The following is a 23723-nucleotide window of genomic DNA, read 5'->3' as shown; positions in this document are numbered from 1 at the left end:
GTTCTAGATCTTAATATTAGAAATTAGGGTGTCGTAAATCATTTTATAAATATGAATATGATCTAAAAATCCAGACACAGTCTAAACCATTATAATTATAGAACATATTGGTAATTTATGGTATTATAGTTTACATGATTTAGATTTCTAGATCTCTATAGGTCTATGTAATCTATCTACAATATTATGTAGATATAAAAATCTCGAAATATTTCTCTATGCCCCACGTAACAATCTATTGCTGTAAATAAACTAGATTAATGTTTTAAAACAGCATACTTATCAATAATTACTACACTCCTAATGTATGTTTCCGTAGTGTAGTGGTCATCACATCTGCCTAACACGCAGAAGGTCCTGGGTTCGAAACCCAGCGGAAACATGGAACATTTTTTTTTTTTTGAAAATTAAAAAAAAATATAAAAATACACACTTATGTCTTGTGTTCGTTCTAAATCAGAATATTTTATTTCAATAATAATAATAAAAATCTTGTCTTCGTGTATGAATAAAATAAATAAAAATAATCTAATTCCAATTTTGTAGCCTACATTAAGTGATTTATTTTTTTAATAGAGCAAATAGGTAATTCGCGGCACTAGTCACTAGACAAGTTGTTCACCATTCACCAACATTTGAAATGATTCACTGACAACTAGAACTATGTATCTATATGCTGACACTTAGCTCACCAAAACAAGTTCACACGAGTCTCACATGACAAACTATTGAATATAACAATTAGTTCACAGTAGATGTTATGATTAAATTGTTATTCTACAGATATCTTACTAAAGAGAATAGTGTGATTTGATTAAAGTAATACCATTAGTAAAATCACTAAACTTAGAGACAGTTCAGGACAGAAGAATGAAAAGTAAATAATCTATAGGCCTAATACCGGTACATAAAACACTATACCATAATTTACAAATACAAAAACAAAACCTAATGAAATACTCAGAAAATCACAAAGATAGAGGCACATTTATTATTCCATACGCTAGAACAAATTCGTAAAAGTGTTCCTTCTTCTCTAGTGCCATTAGAGATGTGAATATTAGGCTGAATCAGCCTGGAAAACCAACGACTTAGCAGAGTTTAAGTCATTGATACATTAGATTGACACATGAAACGCGTAGAACGTAATTATCTTTTTTTTTAAAGTACTGCCTGTAATATATAAGATAAGATAAGGTAACATATATAATTGATTTCTCGCGAGCCAGGTTAATAAGTTAATGTAGTACTCTAGTATTGGGGCGCTGTGACACGTTCTTTTAGGTTATAGCTCCAGACAGCTACTTTAGCTAAATTGTAGGGTTATAGCTCCACTGCTCCAGACAGCTAGTCCAACATTTGTTAGGTTATAGCTCCAGACAGCTAGTCCAACATTTGCTAGGTTATAGCTCCAGACAGCTAGTCCAACATTTGTTAGGTTATAGCTCCAGACAGCTAGTCCAACATTTGCTAGGTTATAGCTCCAGACAGCTAGTCCAACATTTGTTAGGTTATAGCTCCAGACAGCTAGTCCAATATTTGTTAGGTTATAGCTCCAGACAGCTAGTCCAACATTTGTTAGGTTATAGCCCAAGACAGCTAGTCCAACATTTGTTAGGTTATAGCTCCTGACAGCTAATCCAACATTTGTTAGGTTATAGCTCCAGACAGCTAGTCCAACATTTGTTAGGTTATAGCTCCAGACAGCTAGTCCAACATTTGTTAGGTTATAGCTCCAGACAGCTAATCCAACATTTGTTAGGTTATAGCTCCAGACAGCTAATCCAACATTTGTTAGGTTATAGCTCCTGACAGCTAATCCAACATTTGTTAGGTTATAGCTCCAGACAGCTAGTCCAACATTTGTTAGGTTATAGCTCCAGACAGCTAGTCCAACATTTGTTTGGTTATAGCTCCAGACAGCTAATCCAACATTTGTTAGGTTATAGCTCCTGACAGCTAATCCAACATTTGTTAGGTTATAGCTCCAGACAGCTAGTCCAACATTTGTTAGGTTATAGCTCCAGACAGCTAGTCCAACATTTGTTAGGTTATAGCTCCAGACAGCTACTTTAGTTAAATTGTGGGGTTAGAGCTCCACTGCTCCAGACAGCTAGTCCAACATTTAGTTAGGTTATAGCTCCAGACAGCTAGTCCAACATTTAGTTAGGTTATATCTTATCTTATCTTATATAATACAGACGTTACTTCAAAAAAGAAGATGATTACGTCCTACGCGTCATGCATTTAGTCATGCATATTAACCAATGACTTAAATTCTGCCAAGTCACTGGTTTTCCTGGCTAGCTCAGGCAACCCATTCCATGCTCTAATAGCACTAGGGAAGAAGGAGTATTTGTACAAATTTGTCCTAGCATATGGGACGAGGAATGTGCCTTTATCTTTGTGTCTTTCAGAGTATTTTATTAAATTTTGTTTTTGTATTTGAAGATTATGGTTCAGTGTTTTATGTATGATTGCTACTTTACTTTTGAGCCTTCTGTCCTGAAGGCTTTCTAAATTTAGTGATTTTACTAAAGGTGTTACTCTAGTCAAATGTGAATATTCGTTTGTTATGAATCGCACTGCTCTATTTTGTGTCTGTTCTAGTTTCTTAATGTTTTCTTGAGTTGAGGGGTCCCAAACAGAGGATGCATATTCTATTATTGGCCTAACCAAGGTTAAATAACATTTTAGTTTTATGTTCTTATTTGATTTATAGAAATTTCTTTTAATAAATCCTAATGCTTTGTTTGATTTTTTTGTAGTTTCATCAATATGTGGATTCCATGACAGTTTTTCATTTATTATAACACCTAGGTATTTTGCGTTTTTAGTCTGTGTTACTGGTTTGCCATGAATAAGATAAGTGGAATTAATTTGTTTTAGTTTTTTTGTTACTCTTAACAACTGACATTTTTCTGGGTGGAAAGATATGCTCCAATTTGATTCCCATTTCTGTAATTCATCTAATTCTCTTTGTAAAATATCTGTGTCTTGTGTTGTTTTTATTGTTCTATATATTATGCAATCGTCTGCAAATAATCTGACTTTTGTTCCTGAAGTAATGCAATTTGGTAAATCATTTATGTAAATTAAAAATAGTAGTGGACCCAAGACTGTTCCTTGAGGTACACCTGAGTTTACTGTTATCGGTGTTGATTTAGAGCCATTTATTATTACAGTTTGTTCTCTCCCTATCAGAAAGTCTTTAATCCACTGATGCAGTGGACCATTAATGCCGAAATATTTTAATTTTTTAAGCAAACTATGGTGGTGAACTTTGTCAAAAGCCTTAGAAAAATCTAGTAAGATAGCATCTATTTGTTCACTATTATCTAAACCTTTTGAGAAATCATCAATTAGTCCTATTAGTTGTGTTTCACATGATCTATATTTCCTAAAGCCATGTTGGTATGGTGTGAGGACATTATGGTTATAGCTCCAGACAGCTAGTCCAACATTTGTTAGGTTATAGCTCCAGACAGCTAGTCCAACTAAACCGTTGTAGAAGTATTATTTACTTAGGCTACTACCGTACAGAATTTGAATAGAGCCTGAACAAATTATTTTTAAAACGAAAATAAAATAAAAAAAAAAATATTTACAATTACTATGCCTATACTTTAGTGGTATTGGCCTATATATAGTTCGCCCATCGTGGTTCGATGATGACCACTTTTGTCATCCAGGCGGGCTGAGGGTTTTGCACTGGAGTTTTGTGCCTCTCCATTATATTTACTATATAAAGCTAATGCACAGACATTCATTTCATTTCCATGAGATGATCCATAGTTCTTTTCGCAGAGGCCATAGCCTACACAAGCTTAAGTTTTCTACTTAAATGTAGGCCTAGATGTAGGCCTAAATAGAAGCACGTGACAATAAAATAACAGAGAGGCGCCCGGGGCATCGTTCCATCCCCCCCCCTCACTACGCCTCTGCCCTCGCTTCAAATCTACAATAAACACAAGGCAAATCCTTTTTTTCTCTGTCTGCGACCTTAACTCCAACTGACTGTTGACAGTCGTTGACATGTAGCACCAAACTACTGGTAGACAACTAAACCGCTGAAGACGTAATGCATCTTTACAAATAAAACTTGACATAACTTCGCTGTCAACAAAACTAAATATAACTTTTATTATAATATAAGACAAAATCGGGTTGATATGAGATCAATAAATGTGCATACATTTAGTCTAGAGCTGAAGGCTCAACCCTACCTGACAGTTTAGGAAGAAGAAGAAGGCCTAATATTTTTAACAAAATCTAACTCACAACAAGAACACATCGTTTCAGTCTCACGTTCCAGAGTCGTCTGTCCTAAGACGCTGACGACAATGCCACCTATCTTGCAGCATTCAGAGCCAAACGCACACGTACACACTTCATAACACTCAGCCGTTCACCCCTATTAATAAATCAATGATACTCTTAACCCGTGGTTACACAGTCTATTTAGTCTATTGACACATGCACACAAACCACGCACGCACATACAGACACACACACACCATAACAAAGGCTAAACTTTGAAGCTTACTTGTTTGTAAAATGTTTTACATGTTTCGGATGTTCCATCAGAGTTGAAGATAATTTACTTCCGAGGCCAAACCTCCCACAGGACGACTGGGGATGGCTGCTGGCAGTGTATGAATCCTGGGACCATCGAGAAATCCCAACGCCAGCACAGTGAGCACGACCAGGCAGCCATGCAGTTAATTATTACATAAGCTGATATCAACTCTGTCTGTCTGGGTATTTTTCTCACACTAATACTCGGGTCAAGTTGAAACTTTGCACAGATAAGACAATCATTTTTTTTAAACCAATTAGTTCATTAATTAGTGGTAATTAATTATTTCGTTTGATACCGACAAGGCAAATAAACCCTCCAGCATTCACATATATTGCTAAATATGTCGGGTTTCGTCCCATTCGATAATGGCACTCGTTATTTCTCCCGCATCAATTCTCGGATCAAGTTGAAACTTAAACGATGAACTTATTGGAGCTGCCTAACAAACCCTCATGAATCAATCTTTAAAAAATAACCAGTTAGTCAATGAATTATTGGTAGCCTATTTTGTTTGTTAATTAATGAGGAAAATAGCTTCTACATTATTGAGATATATAATTGTAAGTGCGGAGCTCTTTTCCTCAGATAAGCTTTGTTTTAGAGAAAAAGGATGTTTATATTTTGCTTGTATTTTCAGTTTACTTCATCTCCAAGAATTTTGCTTTGCTAGCGCTCAATCCTAGTTTGTGAATCCTAGTAAAACAATGAACTCCGAAACAGCTAGATAGCTAGATCTAATACGTGACCAAAATAAAAATTAAAAGAAGATGACAGGGGCGTATTATAGCTAGGAATCTTCCATCATTTGGGGGCCCGGGGGGGGGGCTTGACCTCCGTGCATTTTACGAAGTATTTAATATTTAATGTAAAAAGAACACTCATTTGGGGACCCCCTCAAGTGGGGACTCGGGGGGATTTTCAAATTCCCCCCACCTCCCCCCACCCCCTTGGCTGCGCTGGGGCAAGTGATGGTTTAATATTAAAATCTCACCTAAAATAAACAGAATCAAAGCAAAAAAAATTGTCGATGTTAACACAATGTGCATAAACTTGGATAAGACTAAAAGTATGCGAGTTGGATATAAGGCAAAGGGTGTCCCCGTCAGACTTGGCGAGTCAAAGCTTGAAGAGCTGGACAAGTTCACGTACCTTGGCAGCATCATAACAAATGATGGAGATGCTTACCATGATGTAGCGTGTCGAATAGGAAAGGCAGGGAGCATTTTCCAAAGGCTGCAGCATATTTGGACTAGCCAAGCCATTGGACTCGGGACAAAAATACACCTTCTCAACACAATCGTCATTCCAACTGCTACATATGCATGTGAGACGTGGAAGTCATCTGTCAAAATTGAGAAAAGACTAAATGTGGCTCAACAGAGATGGCTGAGACGGATTTTGGGAGTCAGTTACACAGACCGGATCTCAAACAAGGAAATCCTATGCCGAACTGGGAGTCGAACACTTAGTGAGGTTGTGACTGAGCGTCGCATGAGGTTTGCGGGACATGTTCTACGTCAAAATGAATTACGCACACCAAGAGTTGCGATAACATGGAAGCCAAAACGAGGAAAGCGCAAACAGGGACGTCCTCGTATTACCTGGCGACACAACTTCATGGAGGACCTCAGAACAGTGGACACCAGGTGGGAGGAGGCTTCAGACATTGCCAGTGACAGATCATTATGGAGACAGCTTGCCGCCCAATGCGCCGAACGGCGCGTGAGGACCTAAGTCTAAGTCTAAGTAAGCTAGTCTTGCCTCTCTATCCTAGTGTGAACCAGTAGTTGGTGATCCCTAGCGTAGATCTAGACTCTGCTGTAATCTATGGGTGAACCAATGACTTGGAACCAATTAACGTACGTATTTTTTTTTTTCTGGGCTCAGCAATAAGTATGTCAGCCAGATATCAGTGAACGCACATTGAACGAATTATTTTTAAATATTTAACCTTATTTTATCAGTGTATGTATGTTTCCGTAGTGTTGTGGTTATCACATCTGCCTAACACGCAGAAGGTCCTGGGTTCGATACCCAGCGGAAACAAAATGAATAATTTTTTTTAGGGGAAAAAATAAGTACAAAAACTGCCCGACTTCATGCATTTATTAAAAAAAAATTCTTTGGTAATACAAAATTAGTTTGTTGTAATATCTACTAGGGTACCGATAAAGTATTAGAGACCGTTAAAATAGGCTAATGTCCAATTACATAGACGTCAACTAGAAAAGCATAAAAAAACAAGGTTACAAAGACATTTTGTGTGGAAACACAACCTCAAAATCGGCCCCCGAAGTGGTCTACTAGAGTCTTCACCAGGATTCGAACACGGGACTTCTGGTTCCAAGTGTTTTACCCCTTAGCCACATCATCTCCCTATATTTATTTAGCGTACACTTATATTTTTAAAAATAATAATAATTAACCTTATCCATGCATTGAAACTTAAAGAGGAACTAAAAAAGATTTATTCTTCTTACAAAATTAGATAAATCTAGTGATGGGCAAAAGTTAACTAAAATATTAGTTAAGGCCATTGTTTAACTAGAAAAAAAAGTTTAGTTAAAATCACCCTTTTTATAGTCCTAAGACTTATTATTGAGATCTAAGAATCGACAGTTAGGCCTATATAGATCTTAATGCATTAATTAGGATATAACCAACTCTAAAAAAAGAAATCTTAATCCACACCCTCTGTGACCATAAAGTAAATAGACTGTGTCCAACTGATTTTAACAACCTGGTCATCTAGACATACACATGAAAGCCCAGTGTAGGCCCAGTGTACTGTACGTGTGTTGTCGATGCTACTACTAGACTACCCCGCATTTTTTCATTACGCGTTATGCAATAGTGTTTGTCTAATGTGGAGTGGTCAGACGAGGCATGGCTAGTCAAGCATGTTCTTTACACTAAAATAGTTACACAGCCTCCCAGCCCAGAAAGAAATAGACGGTGTGTCCAACTGATTTTATCACCCTGGCTATAGATAGACGTACACGTGTAGGCCTATATAGTGTACTGAGTGTGCAGTCCATAATGACAAGAACACCCTGTTTTTTTTCCTTGCGCGTTTAACGGTTATGAAATAGTGTTAGTTAGTATTTTTAGTGGAAATGTTTTTTTTTCTTGAGGCTTTGAATAGGAGATTGACCCTTTACAAAACACTTAGATCAATTAGATACTCATCATAAGACATCAGTTAGGCCAGATTTACATCTAACTTCCCATTCACTTTCACATATCCTTTAGTCTGCTGGACAGCTTTGGCAGCACACAAGATCTGTCAACCTTCTTTCTCCATTCTTCTCTGTCATTTGTCTTTGATAGAATTTCATTACGATATTCTTTCTGAAAATATTGAAACCTGCCTTTTTACCTGCCTGGGTGGACCACTTCGGGGGGCCGATTTTGAGTTTGTGTTTCCACACAAACTGTCTTTGTAACCTTCTTTAAATTTGCACTTACTTATTTCAAAGCAGATTTTCTTGCTGGAGTTGGCGTAGAACATTACAAAAAAAAAAAAAAAAGATCAAGTAGGCCTCTTGGATCTTACGTATGACTTTTACAAATATGTAGGCCTATTTCAATGAATGCAATCAGTCTTTTATGTTCAGAAGTGACTACGTCGATGAGCGAAGACTCGTTGTTGTACTCAGACATACTGGTATCGCTCGATTAGTATTTCAATGACCTAGAGTACACCATCTGATGGTAGACAAGCATGAAGAAACATGTAAGACTCAAGCGCCACTCTCTTCTGGGACCTGCCCTGTTACTCTGCTAAGGAAAACCAACATGTTTTATTTTTAAAATATATGTGTAGACCTATAAGTCAATAAATGATGGTTATTTTTTTTTCAAGTGCACACTTTCGGCTGAGCAATAAATGTGGCCATTATTCCATTTTGACCTGGATACTCTATGATATAGCCTACGGATACTGTATGGTTCCTTTAGTCTCGAATGAAAATCATAGCAGCCATTGTTTTTTTTGTTTTTTACAGACTTGAATTATTTCTATCTAGGATTAACGAAACATTATCTCAATGAAAACTAACAGGAAATGGCTTTATACCACAGACATAGACATAAATAAATATGTCTGTGACCACAGATTCGCTTGAATATAGGCCCTATTAATCACCCTTTCTTATTAAAATCCACTAAATGGGATCGCACTATTTCTAAACTTTGAAAACTAAAGATCATTACTTTTCTTCGACAGAAAAGATCGATTTTTCAAGATTCAAGGCGACTTCCCTTACAGCTTGAAAACGTGTTACGTACATAATGATATAATAGGCCTTTGTTTCCGTTTTCCAGAGTCTAGGTATACTATATATCTAGGTTTGTGATAGAACCACCTACTTTTTTTTTGTATTTTAAACACTAAAAGGAAAATTCCGTTCTGTGCCGTAAAACACTATAGATCTTCTCCATTGTTGATGTAGATCTAGAACTTAGATCTTCTCCATTGTCTATGTAGATCTAGATCAAGCTAGAATAATATACATTAATTGACTTTAGTGTTAGATCTTTACATAGTGTAGCGTACATTAAGGTTATCCTTGACCTGTGAATTTAAACATTGAACGTGAACGAGAATTACTTTGGTAAAAGTCATTATTGGTAAGTGATTGGAAAGTTATTTTAAATTTCTATTCATTAAACGTATAGATATAGATTAAATCTATTTTTTTATAACAGACTCTTGAATTTTGTATAGAATAAATTATTTTATGTTAAATTTTCATAATTTTATAATCTACACAGTAATTTATAAAGCTATTTTTTCATTGACTGTTGATTTTTTTCTGAAAATTTAATGTGAGCTACGCTACAATACAGATATTTTTAAAAAATATAAATTAAGTATTAATAGTATTAATTTTAACAATCCTACTAATAATTACTATCATATTTGTTAATAACTGCTGCCTACCTTGCAGCTAGTCTAAACCAAAACATGTGTAAGGCTTCGATAGGCAACCCTGAAGAAAAATTAGGAGCCGGTGACCCCTAGCAGCTTACAGCATACAGTGCTATACTCTGGTAGAGCTTGCGACGCCGCTGATTGCAAACTATATCATGTTTGGACACTTCATCAGAATGGAGGGGGGGGGTGTAGGAAACGTCGTTACGACTATAGTTAATGCACAGAGTCAGAGTTTAATTTTCGATAGAGCTTTGTATAGTCTACACAATCATATGACCTACGAATTTGGAGGTGCCTTTAAATCTAATACAACTCACTGCTAGGATAAACTGAAGAAACACAGCGCTGAATAAAGTTTTATTGTGTTTAATGCTTTTAAACTCCTTCAACCAAATAAGTAATAGCAATATATATATAAATCACAATGATAGGACCTAGCTTGCTGGCATCAAAGGAAAAGTGGAAATATAACACAGTGACATTATAAGACATGGAATGATGACAGTTGGCTAGCGACTGACACTGACTGACACCGACTGACTGACACCGACTGACATTTATATGGTAGCGTATATCTATCTTTCTATATAGTATTCGTCACAGAACTTACATTCGCCTTCCCCATTATTCTATTTTTTGACCTGTATCTAGTTTATGCAAATCAATTGTTCTCTAGAAAAAATCTGCATAATATGACATGAATAATAAGGACAGTTCATTTCCTGCTGGTCAGCTGATTGCGTGCTGTCAAGAGTGACACAATACACAACCATGTGACATCCAGATATTTATCTGATTTCTATGAAATGATTCCTAGTCTCCAAGACTGAAGGAGGAGGCCACAGACTAAGTTCTCTATTGGTTATTCTATGAAATGATTCCTAGTCTCCAAGACTGGAAGAGGCCACAGACTAAGTTCTCTATTCGTTATTCTATGAAATGATTCCTAGTCTCCAAGACTGAAGGAGGAGGCCACAGACTAAGTTCTCTATTCGTTATTCTATGAAATGATTCCTAGTCTCCAAGACTGAAGGAGGAGGCCACAGACTAAGTTCTCTATTCGTTATTCTATGAAATGATTCCTAGTCTCCAAGACTGAAGGAGGAGGCCACAGACTAAGTTCTCTATTCGTTATTCTATGAAATGATTCCTAGTCTCCAAGACTGAAGGAGGAGGCCACAGACTAAGTTCTCTATTGGTTATTCTATGAAATGATTCCTAGTCTCCAAGACTGAAGGAGGAGGCCACAGACTAAGTTCTCTATTCGTTATTCTATGAAATGATTCCTAGTCTCCAAGACTGAAGGAGGAGGCCACAGACTAAGTTCTCTATTCGTTATTCTATGAAATGATTCCTAGTCTCCAAGACTGAAGGAGGAGGCCACAGACTAAGTTCTCTATTCGTTATTCTATGAAATGATTCCTAGTCTCCAAGACTGAAGGAGGAGGCCACAGACTAAGTTCTCTATTGGTTATTCTATGAAATGATTCCTAGTCTCCAAGACTGAAGGAGGACACAGACTAAGTTCTCTATTCGTTATTTACGTGTAGTTTTGAATGTTATTGTTGAAAGAAAATGTCAGTGTACTGCTCTAGCAAATATATCACTTTCATCGCTGGCTATTCTAGATCTATATTGAAGCAGCTCTGTATGTGGTGTGCGCAAGGTCTCCTTGTTGAGCAATGTAGCAGTAAGACTACAGTGGTAGGCTATGCTCTCCTCATCTAGGTCTCCTGCCATCGGCATCGACTTAGGGACTACCTGCTCCAGCGTCGCTGTCTTCTTGAATGACAAGGTGCAGATAATCGCAAACGAACAGGTAGATTTACATCCCCAATTGATAGAGAACCCTTCAAACAATAATATGATCTTTAATATATTAAAAATAACAATAATCAGATGATTTTTGCCTCCCTTTTAGGACGGTTTGGGCAAATTTTTTTTTTTTTTTTTTTTTTTAATTTACAATATTCAAAAAAAAAAAATTTGTCCTATTTATCCTTTAACTCAATGAATTTTAATTTGGAATGTGATCCATTTTTTTGTTTGAACCTGTAACACTCTAGTGTGTATCATAATATTTCAATATGGAGTCATTACGGTTGCAGCATTTACCATTGCAATCTCCACATTCTCCTCCACCCCCTTCTCTCTCTCTCTCTCGCACATTCTCCGGATTTCTGTGTCCCCTTCTTTCTCTTACACTCTGACTGTTGCTCTTTGTTTTCTCTACTTCATGCCAAGATCTAGCCTTCAATGGTGCGGAAAGGTTCACTTAATGCTTTCAGAATAGCCGCACACACACAGAGTTTGATACTGTTGTATGCGTCATAAAGCCATTATACGTTATACACCCCCAGGTGAATACTTGGTCACTTCATTACTGTGATCAAACTGTGATGTTCCACCGAAAATAGTCGCACAGGTGTATCATGTCAATAGATCCCACCTATACGTCACACCAGGGGTCTCGGTAGCTTCGTGTTTAAGCGATTGGCTTCCGAACCTGAGTCCTGGATTTTGAATTTCGCGATTTTTTTTTTTTTTGAGTCCGCCTAACTCTAATATGACTGGCCACACCCTGCTCGTTAACCGTTGTCCAAAGAAACAGACGACCTTGACATCATCTGCCCAATAGATCGCAAGGGGAACTTTATACGTCACATCAACAGGTCACAATGGCCTCACATAACTCATGTACACCCAGGGCCGGATTTACCTCCAGGAAACACAATCTATAAATTTGGACAGCCAATACAAATTTAGCACTGTTATTTAATATCAGGACTTATTAAGGGCCTCAAAAGTTTGCAGTATCTTAAATAGCTTAGGACTTTTTAAGTTAAATTACGGCACTGAGTGCAAGCTTCCTTATTAATCTCATTTGTTTTGTCTTTGCACCAGGGATGTCGAAGCACACCCAGTTCTGTGGCCTTCACAGACACAGAGGTGCTCGTGGGCGAGGCCGCCAAATCTCAGGAGTCGAGAAATCCCGCCAATACTATCTCAGACTCCAAACGTATCATCGGCCGGAATTTTGATAACCGCCTGCTGCAGAATGACTTGAAAACTTGGCCGTTTTCTGTGCTGGAGAAGAAAGGTTTGATCTCATAGCACAAATCTGAAATTAGTCTCTTGAGTTTTCTTTATCATATACAGGACTACATCTTTTATTTTCAAGTTTTAATTTGTTTCTCTACATATAGATTTGTGCGTTGTGTGTATTAAAATAGAGAAAAGATTTTTTTACCTTTAAGGTTGAACTTACTTAATATGGGTCTTGAAAGATATCCATTCATTCATTGGCCTCCTTCAGTCGTGAAACGACTATGGTTCATCTCGAACACTTTTTCATATGGCTGTGGAGCCCTATTTTGGAGAGACACTCCCGTCCACATATATTGCATGTCAGGGTGGCTTTCACTTTGGTGGTAGAGGAGCCGGCCATTTGCCGTGTGACACGCTTTTCTTCAAGAATCGAGACCCATGTTTTCTCACTTTCTATAGCTTTCTTGGTCACCGTCTCTCTCCAACTAGTGTGGTCTAAGGCTATGTCTTCCCAATGGTCAGTATCAATGTTTACTGATTTTAAATCCCTTTTTATCACATCAACGTAACGGAGGTGGGGGCGACCAGTTTTTCTTGAACCAGACGTAAGTTGCCCGTACAGAATGATTTTTGAAATCCGATTGTCCTCCATCCGGCGAATATGTCCAAGCCAGCGCAGGCGGCTTTGCCTGAGAACCGTAAAGATGCTGGGAAGGCCCGTTCTCGCGAGGATCTCAGTATTACACACTCTTTCTTTCCATGTTATTTTTAATATCCTTCGAAGGCAGCGCAAGTGGAATGAGTTTAGTTTCCTCTCTTTCTTTGTGTAGGTTGTCCACGACTTACTGCCGTACAGTAGCGTGCTAAGAACGTATGCCTTGTAGACCTCCATTTCGGTTGCTGTGGTGAGTTTCTGGTTTTTCCAAACTCTTGGTCGGAGTCTAGCGAAGGTTGATGCGGCCTTCCCTATGAGTTTTTTGATCCCCTCTTCTAGTGACAGGTCACCTTGAAATGTAGATCCGAGGTAGCAGAATTCGTTTACGGCATCTAGCTTGTTATCGTCAATGAGGATGGATGGTGGTGCTGTAGCAGGTGGTCCCATAACATTAGTTTACTTTGTGCTGATGGTTAGGCCATACTCTTTGCAAGCCTTAGAGACGCAGGACATTAGTGACTGAAGCTCCTCTTGTGAGTGTGCCACTTGAAAGATAATTGCATCAAAATAATTTTTTTAAATGTATCTTTTGACAGCAAATTAAATTGTTTGACTGTATATTTGATAAAACTGTTAATACACAGATAAACTTAGAATAGTAAACATGAGCAAGCTGTAGGCTGTGACTGTGTAAAGTGTCTTGGAACATTGCCTCCAGTTCTTGGTCAAACTCAGTGCCAGTGTTCTTTAAACAGTTTCTTGCGAGGCTGTGGAATAATGAAACAAGCAAAATAATTTTAAAAATTCTTATATATAATATTGAGTGAAATAGCAATAAAGTATTATTCGGAATCAATCGTGTAGTTAACTTTAAATAGATCGAGAGTTTATTCTAAATCTGCCTCTACATTAAGCCACCGAACTCGTGGTCTGCCAGTGGGGCTTTTGGTTTTTGCAGGTAAATAATCTTGGCTCTTCTGTTCTCTGACATTCTTTCAAGGTTACCCACCCAACGTAGTCTGTTCCCTTTTTTCCTCGTTACTACGGAGTGGTCGTCAATTAGCTGGTATATTCCTTTAGGTTGTTACTCTCCAATCAAGACTTATACATGCTAGTCCGCATAACTGCTTGGTTTTTCAGACGCTCTTTATAGAGCTGGATAACGCTTTAGTAAACCTTTGAGATGTTATTTGCAGGGGAAACGTGGTTGTCGAGTCTTCTACTCTAAGCATCTCTATTGCTACTCCTTCTAGCGTCTCTAAACATGTATTTTCTGTCTAATTGTGTATGATCTTTTGGTCCCAAGATTAATACTCAAATTACTATAAATATGTATCGTAACAAGTTTAATCTACAAAGTACAACAAATAGCTAACGTAGATCAAGACCAAATATTTTTTTTGATTCTTACACTTAGCTTCCATTTAATTCTTATTTCTCTTGACCTCTGTCCATAATTTATTTTTTGCTGAAATGCTAATACTGCGTGCTAAGGGAAGCCAATGATACTTGTGAATTATCTGAACCAAAGCAAGTTATTCGCCCCTGAGGAGATTAGTTCTATGATTCTGGGCAAGATGAAACAAGTGGCAGAGGCCTACCTCGGAATGCCTGTCAACGACGCAGGTTTGTAACCTTACATACATAAGGACATTCACAAAATTCATTTACATTACAATAATCCAGCCAGTTAATTGAAATATGCACATTGAAAAACACATCAACGGTACGAATGCGTATTTTTACAAGACCTCTAGTTGTAGAAAAAAAGGGGGGGGGATGGAAGAATACAGAATTAATGACTCAAAGCTGTAACAAAGCAAACAACGTTACAACGTCGAAGTTTTCGCCCCAGTTCTGTACGCTACAATAGTCAATTATGACGGTAGGCCTACAATTATATCAAGGAACAAGCAACATAAAAAAAAGTTTTTTTTAAATACTATTTCTCCGTTATAAACAACTGTAAGAGCTATTATTTAGTTCTTCATAATTATTGAATGATATATTAAATAAAATGGAACATTTTTACCACGCCCTCATGCCCCCCCCCCACCTCCAGCCTTAACAAATCACGGTAAGGCGAATGTATAAATCTACTCATAGTGTACTACTATTCTAAAAATAGGCCTATAGATCAGTATCAATTATATACAACACATTTTGAAGACCATGCAGCTTCAAGAAACTATAACACAAATTTATATGTTTACTTACCAGTGGTTACCGTCCCTGCCTACTTCAATGACTCCCAAAGGCAGGCCACGATAGATGCTGGCTCCATTGCTGGTTTGAACATTCTGAGGATCATCAACGAGCCCACAGCTGCAGCCCTCGCTTACGGCTTGGACAAGGCGCCTGAAGGAGAGAAAAACATTCTCATCTTCGACTTGGGCGGTGGCACGTTCGATGTCAGCATACTGACCATCAACAAAGGTTCCTCTTTCGAGGTCAAGGCCTCCGCTGGAGACACCCATCTCGGCGGGGAAGATTTCAACCTTTGTCTTCTGAGTCACTTCGTGAAAGAGTTCCATCGCAAGTCTGGAGTGGACATTGGCCGAAATCAGAGGGCGCTGCAACGTCTGAAGGCGGAGTGTGAACGCGTTAAGAAATGTCTGTCTGTGAGTGCAGAAGCGAGGCTAGAGGTGGACTCCCTCTTCCAAGGAATAGACTTCACCAGCAGAATTACAAGGTCAAGGTTCGAAGAGATCTGTAAAGAACAGTTCAAGGCCATCATGGACCCAGTCAAGGTCGTTCTTCAAGACGCTTTCCTGACCAAAGAAGAAATTCACGAGATCCTTCTCGTGGGAGGCTCCACGAGGATTCCCAAAGTGCAAGCGATGCTCACGCAATTTTTCGACGGGAAGGAGCTGAATAAGTCCATCAACCCAGACGAGGCTGTGGCTGTTGGTGCTGCTGTGCAGGCCGCTGTCATCTCAGGAGTTACCAGCAAGTGTATTAAGGTAGTTAATAGTTTGATAACTTAAAAAAAATTGTGTAGGCATATATTTCTTTTGTAATTGATCGGACGTTCTATCCAGTCTTTTAAGTAAATTGTATAGTCAATATTTTGTTTAGTTAATAGTTTTTGAGTTACCAACAATTCTATTACAGTCATTAGTTCAAAATGTATTTATCTCTAAATTGAATTATGATTACATTTTTTATATACGAAGTATGGCTTTTGGAAGCTATTTTATAAAAATATGTTTTTTCTGATAGTGTGAGACATCCTTTTTTAAGAAAGGTGTCTCTTGGTTGCTCTTTCACTAATTTTGTTTTATTTCTTTTTTGTTACAAACCGTGGGAAAAAAGTAAATAACTGACTCTAAATAGAAACAAAAAGTAAACCGTTGCATTTATCATTATTAGTTACGCTTTATGGTAGATAGTCGCTCTTTGGGCCATGACATGCTCTATTCATGCAGCACTAGTTGATGGTCTCCAGTTTCCAACAAAATCTCCCCTTCAACTGCCGACACTCTCACCTGCTTACACCTTTCACATAAATGACATGTAATCTAAACCTTCCCCATTCCCACCTCCCTTTTAGTTTTAGGATTTTCCCAAAGGCACGTGAAGAGAAAGTAATACAAATGTGATGCTAAACAAAAAGACATTGGAGAAGAGAGTACACAATTACATTTGCTCTTCTTCCCTGCAGTAATAAATAGGCCTACCATTCTTACGTCACCCGCTTTAATCAATCCATAAAATTCCTCTCCGGTGTGTAAAGATGTCCAGAGATAAGAAAACCTAGCTACTACATTGACATGGCATGAAACGTTTGAAATATTGAATGCTGTTTATAGGACATTCATCTCGTTGACTTGTCTCCATTGTCTCTTGGGATCGAAACAGCGGATGGCGCTATGACAGTGCTTGTCAAACGTGGGACACCCCTGCCCTATACTACATCAAGCGTGTTTACAACCCACTATGACTACCAGACAGCAGTGACCGTACAGGTGAATATCTAGCCTATTATAACTAAGAGGACATTACGGGTAAACATACTATGAGTATAGGTGAATATACTGCTGACCATACAGTTGAATATACAAATGGCTATAAAGGTATATATACTGCTGGCCATACAGTTGAATATACAAATGGCTATAAAGGTATATATACTGCTGACCATACAGTTGAATATACAAATGGCTATAAAGGTATATATACTGCTGACCATACAGTTGAATATACAAATGGCTATAAAGGTATATATACTGCTGACCATACAGTTGAATATACAAATGGCTATAAAGGTATATATACTGCTGGCCATACAGTTGAATATACAAATGGCTATAGAGGTATATATACTGCTGACCATACAGTTGAATATACAAATGGCTATAGAGGTATATATACTGCTGGCCATACAGTAATATATACCGTTGAACAAACAGGTAAAATACTGTTGACTATAGACGTGAATATACTGCTGACATACTGCTAAATATCTTGATGACCATACAGTTTTAATATACCGCTGAACCATACAGGTAAATATACTGCTGACCATACAGTTTTAATATACCACTGAACCATACAGGTAAATATTAGGCTGACGTACAGGTAAATATACTGCTGACCATACAGGGGAATATACTAAAGACCACACATGTAAATATACTATTGTCAATAATAATAATAATTTAATTTTCTTCTATTCCGGAGATTAAATATGAATGCAGTGTTTCACATGACTACGAAAACCCATTTGCAACCTGCATATTTTTCTGTATGTCGTACAGACAAAGCTGTTGTCTGCCTGCGGGTTAAGTTTTTTTGTCTTCTGCGCCTGTTTTCAATAATAGTTTTTCTTTGGGTCTCATGTGTGTCCCTCAGCAGTTGTGACAGCTGTCTGTCTCTTTCAGAGGCCATCTGCTACCCGCTCTCATGCAGGCTAAGTGTCCGACCCAGCGCAGCTGTCTAATGGTTATTAGTGCCTCTATGCTGTCCAAGCAGGCCTTCAGCAGAACATAGTTATTTGTAAAGTAGTCTTGCCAGGATATGCCCATTCTTGAGCGAAGGCATCTTTGATGGATATATATCATAACATGTGGATAGATATTCTTCCGTTTCTACTAAATGCCCACTATTTTCCTATATCCACTAAAAAAATGCCCACTATTTTCCTGTGTCCACTAAGTACCCTCCATTTTCCTGTATCCACTAAATGCCCACTATTTTCCTGTGTCCACTAAGTACCCACAATTTTCCTGTGTCTACTAATAAATCTCTTATTATAAAACCCTGCTGTGTTCATTATCGATGTAATGGGTATTTTGTGAAAGAGTTGAAACATTCCACCGTGACCATTTCCATTGTATTCTTCTTATATTTATCACATTGGTACTAGCATTCAACTGACCTTGTCTTTTCAAATGGTAGATCTTTGAAGGTGAGAGGTCCATGGCCACAGACAACGAACTTCTTGGAGTGTTTGAGCTTCGAGACATCCCTCCTGCGCCACGCGGGGTGCCAAAAATAACAGTCACATTAGAGCTGGACGACAACGGCATCCTGAAAGTGGGCGCTGAAGACAAAGTTTCAGGGAAATCCAGCAACATATCCATCACAGCAAATAAAAGTTGAGCTTTTTTTTATTATTGTTTTTTACGCAAATTGCCATCTTGAATTTCCAATTGCATACTGGGAACTATATGTAATATATTTAGAGTAAAGCTAAGAATGAAACAAGTTTATCATAATTTACATAGTTTACATAACGATTTTCAGATCGCTTGTGTAGATCTGCTGTCAAAAAGTTGATCGCTGAGTCCAAACGACACAGGTTGGACGATGAAACGATGAGGGCGCTGGCGTCGTCACGAAACGAATTAGAATCATTGGTCTACAAAACTCAGCGCGCAATGCAGTCGGCGGGGATCCTGCTAAGCCTAGAGAACAGATTGCTCGTCGATAAAGTCTGCAATGAGGTAGAATTTACACTTGCATATATCTTAACTTTCTTGGCGAAGGTCATGAGCTCGAATCTCGATGAAGAAATATTTTTGCGACAGCAACAAAAACACAAAAATGGGAGGATTAGAAGTGTCAATGTTATAGTTATAAATGTCGCAAAAACAACAAACAAACTTTAATTGACATGAGCTTTAATGATCAATAGTACTAAGAAAGTAAAGGTACTCCTTTAAGATCTTGCTATCTATTGGGACAGTCCGCTCATTTGTTTCTATGGTCGACGGTTAACAAAGATGTCATGTGGCCAGCACAATTAACCGCCTTTACTTCGCCCAAGTAAGACAGGCAGCCATCAGAGTCGGGTGGACTCTTATGAAATCTCATTTTTCATCGGGATTCGAACTCAAGACATCTCGGTTCGTAAGACAAGCCCAAGTATTGCTAAATATCTAATATATAAAGCAGAATGTAAGGCGTATGTATATATGTATGTATGCATGTCCCGCATAGAAATCAAAACCATTTGACCAATCTTGATAAAACTTGGCATAAATGTTCCTTATATTATGGAGGAGACCGTAGTGTATGTTCAATGCCTTCCACTGCCCAAAACCGTCGGGGAGGGGGTAAAAATAAAACAAAATACCTAAATTTATCTATATTAAAGAGCGAAACTTTTTACAAATCGGTTAAAGCCGGCCCGAATGCCACTGGTAATATTCGTCTCTGTCTGTCTGTCTGTCTGGTATTAATCTTGTACACATTTTTCTCCCACTTGCCGTTCTCGATCAAGTTGAAATTTTTCGCGATTATTCATAGTCGATGACAATACACGAATCAATATTTAAACAAAAAAAAAAACAACAGTTAGTCAATTAATGGTATTTAATTAAATTTGTTTTATATAGAAAAAGGGAGTTAAACACTGCAGGATATGACCGTGATTTTGCAATTCTTTCCCTTAGACAATTTAAAAAAAAAGTATTTTGTTCATATTTTTCTTGTTTACATAATTATAAAATATTTATAACATGACACTGACTCACTCATTGACTCACTCGCTGACTGACTCATTGACCAAGAGATCTCTTAAACTGTCGCACGTATCCGCATGAAATTTCATACACGGTTCTTTTTACCTCCTAGACGTTCACTATGAAGCGAATTTAACATATTCGCTACCTGTCAAAAGTCTGCAATTCGAGAGAAAAAACTCAAGCTTTCTAGCAAACTTTTGAATTTCATTGTCGGTATTTCCTCAAAAGACCACAGTCCAGATATAAAGCATTTTAATCATATCTCAAAGAGAGAGCGAGTTAGTAATGGTACTTTGTAACACTGTAAAAAAAAAGAACAACTAAATCCTAATAGGATTAAAAAGATAAATCTAGATCTAGTGTCATTTCGCTACAATCAAAAGGGTTGAGATAAACGGTTACAATTAATAAAACCAAATTGATAATTGTTTTTTTTTTAGATAACAAAATACCAAAATAAATGTAGAAAGGGAATCGGAAATGTGCCATTCAATTGGGGCCTTCGTAAAAAGCTTTTTTTCCCCTCTAGACCTGAAGCTGATGGTATGAATAAATAATTGCGGTGTCTAATACAGTGTATTGCATGTTTATAATTAAAGGTTTCAAAAAAAAAAAAAAAAAGTAAAACTAACCAAAAAAAAAAAGGTGGGTGGGTCGAACTATAATTTAGATTGAGTTGAGAAGCCGACGGAAAGTCATAGAGTGTACGGAGGACTAACTTTTGTTTTTTGGTCCGGGGGGGGGGGGAGGGAGGGGGATATGTAAAAGTGCTACTAAATTAACGAGCTAAATATATGAGAGCGTATATGTATCGGGGGCGATGGAGTGGGTCTTTCCAAATCAAGTCAAAAGTCATGTCGGAGAAATTACGATGCGCAGGTAAAAACAAAAATGGGGGTTGCAGAGAGCGAAAGAGAGAGAAAGAGACAGACAGAAAAGGAAATAGAAATTTCATTGCAACAGTTGACACTCATTCACGGGCTAAAAAAAAGTATGTTAAGTTGATCGTTCAAATGTGGCCCGTTTGTTAGAATAAAAAAAACTGGTGGGGGGGGGGGGATGTTTCGGCCATATTAATATAAAGGCTGTGAACAAATCAACAGGTGTATCCGGTGTGTACTGCTAGTGGTTATATATTTTTTTTTCCTCAGTATTGACAAGAATTGCATTTTTTACTAAAATAACCTTACCGTATAGTAAAATAACCATACCGTATACTAAAATAACCATACCATATACTAAAATAACCATACCGTATACTAAAATAACCATAACCTATGAAGTTTTATTTTAATGGAGCCATATCTCAGTATATCCTTGGACGCGTTAGACCCGCAGATATGCGCCCAATCGAATGCGTTCCTTGAGTTACTTTTCAAAGACTAGTTGATGTCAATGCCCTGCTTTGTTGTTCCCCTAGACTGTCCTATGGCTGGAAGCCAACAGAGATGCTGTTATGGAGGAGTTGGAAGCTCAGCGAGACAGGCTGCAGTCAGTCGGCGAGGAACTGATGAGACTTCACGAGGAAGAGTGCGGCGATCCAGCATGCAGGCCGTGGCTGTCAACCAGTGAGGAGGAGGAGGAATCAGTGTCTCATGCTTCCAGAGGTCAAATGTAATGCAAAACGAAAAAAAAAGCTTTAATTAAATCATGATTCGAACAAATAAAATAAAATAAAAGACTTCTGTTACAGCTGATATTGTCTTGGTATTCAATACATCTCTTTACCCAGATTATGTGATAACAATTTTTTTCTTCAATGTTACTATTGACACACACTTTCGTCTTTGTCTAAAAAAAAAGCGAAATTATTGAAATCACTTGACAGTTTTTCATTATCCTAACAAGAGCTGAAATTTCGCACAAAAACTCATGCTGCATTTTTTGTCTCCTAGTCTAGTAGGTCTATCTTTGTGCAAAGCTTATATCAACTCACTCTGTCTGCTACAAACAAATATAGGTATAGTGTAACTTGTGTTCTCCCATTTTCCATTCTCGGATCAAGTTGAAATTATACACAATTATTCATAGTCCATGACTACACTAATCAATAAAAAATAATAAAATTAGTCTATCAATTAGTAGTAATTAATTATTTTTGGTTTATATTGAAAAAGCTAGTTTAACCTTGCAGTTTCGAGAGATATGGCAGTGATTTTGTGGTTCTTTCTCTTAGATAAGTTTCCTTATTTTTATAAAAACATTTTTCAATATTTTTGATTGTTTCCCTTTGTATCGTTAATTCAGAAACTATACCTATGTGTAATGTATCAATTAAAAAATGTTATATTTAAAATTACAACAATGTTGTGTTGAAACAAATCAGAAGATGAAAGTATTTGAGAGATGTTAAAATAAATTTCAACTGGTAAAAAAACCCCATTAAAAATAATATATATATCTTCAATTCCTTTAATCAGCTTGTTAATTTTTTATCGGCAAAACCTGAAATCTGGAACCTAGGTGTGTATCTTGTAAATGGCTTTAACGATTTACGTATATATTTCAGAGTTACCAGCTGGCCACACACGGAAAAACTCGGGTTCGACCTCTATAATTTTTCAAATTATAATAAAAAAAATGAATTTAAATTTTTCTTGAGGTCTACACATTCTAGGTTTGTTTTTATTTGTTAATCATCTTTTGTGTATGGGGAAATAACAGTTTTAAAAGGTTTTATTCTTTTGAATTGATTCCCTTGAAAACAACCGTTAGCCAATTTATATATTTTTGTCAATCTATTTATTTAACTAAATGGCGCTAACAATATTTTGTTGCTTTTTTTTTTCCCGTCAAGAATAATCGACTTACGTTTTTTTTACTAGTCAATTCTTGTGTGTGTGTGTGTGTGTTTTATTTGTGCATGCGAGATGAGATTTTGTTTTTTAAAGTAAGGAGAACTCAATAGGAAGATTGCAAACTTGTTTGTGTGTGTGTTTGTATCCAAGCTATCGGATTTAAAATTTAATTTTGTTCTTTATATCAAAAGATTGTAATTGACATTGATATTCGACAAAAAGCAAGGGAGAAAAAAACAAGATTAGATTTTGTATACAATATATTTCTTAGACATAGGTTTTATAGAACAAAACAAAAAAGCAAAAAAAAAAAAATACAAACAAAATCACAAGAAATAATAATATATAAAAACAATGTCGTTTTAATTTGTATTTATATTTAGAAGAGTAATATTGACAATAATTATCAAGAAATAAATTCACATCACAATATTATATATATGTAGAGCATAGCGGGTCACATGACATGTTTACGTGTTTCTGTGGTAAGCGTGAGTCATGTGACCGGTACACAAGCCAATCGTCTTAACCTATTTAGATTCACTCATTTCCCCATTGCATTATGTTACTAACCCCAAAACATTGATTACCAGCCAAATCTTTACCAGGAGAAACCAAGCACAAGTACCACCACTGAACCACACCAATTGACAACGTTTACAAAACAAAAGAACTCTCTATCAGTGAAGTTATTGAAATAGTACGTGACGTAGCAGCAGACGATGTGCAC

The 23723-nt window shown here is 37.2% G+C and overlaps 1 protein-coding gene and 2 non-coding genes across 3 annotated transcripts; all 3 read left to right on the top strand.

The window, feature by feature from the left end:
- Positions 1–309: 309 nt before the first annotated feature.
- On the top strand, positions 310–382 carry Trnav-aac (transfer RNA valine (anticodon AAC)). Its single transcript has one exon. It is a non-coding gene; the product is annotated as a tRNA-Val (tRNA).
- Positions 383–6555: 6173 nt separating this feature from the next.
- Positions 6556–6628, top strand: Trnav-aac (transfer RNA valine (anticodon AAC)). The gene has a single exon. It is a non-coding gene; the product is annotated as a tRNA-Val (tRNA).
- Positions 6629–8867: 2239 nt separating this feature from the next.
- LOC106052652 (heat shock 70 kDa protein-like) lies at positions 8868–21892 on the top strand. The gene is made up of 9 exons (XM_013208080.2): positions 8868–9214; positions 11150–11340; positions 12426–12621; positions 14719–14850; positions 15445–16187; positions 17037–17192; positions 18625–18823; positions 18973–19172; positions 21616–21892. The coding sequence occupies exons 2-9, from the start codon at positions 11233–11235 to the stop codon at positions 21811–21813; spliced, it is 1932 nt and encodes a 643-aa protein (XP_013063534.1). The 5' UTR covers positions 8868–9214; positions 11150–11232; the 3' UTR covers positions 21814–21892.
- The last annotated feature ends 1831 nt before the right edge of the window (positions 21893–23723 follow it).

This window comes from Biomphalaria glabrata, chromosome 6, assembly GCF_947242115.1.
Source record: "Biomphalaria glabrata chromosome 6, xgBioGlab47.1, whole genome shotgun sequence".
Classification (NCBI taxonomy): Eukaryota; Metazoa; Mollusca; class Gastropoda; family Planorbidae; genus Biomphalaria; species Biomphalaria glabrata.
The sequence above is the reverse complement of the archived record's forward strand: the minus strand, read 5'-3'. Positions and strand labels throughout refer to the sequence as shown.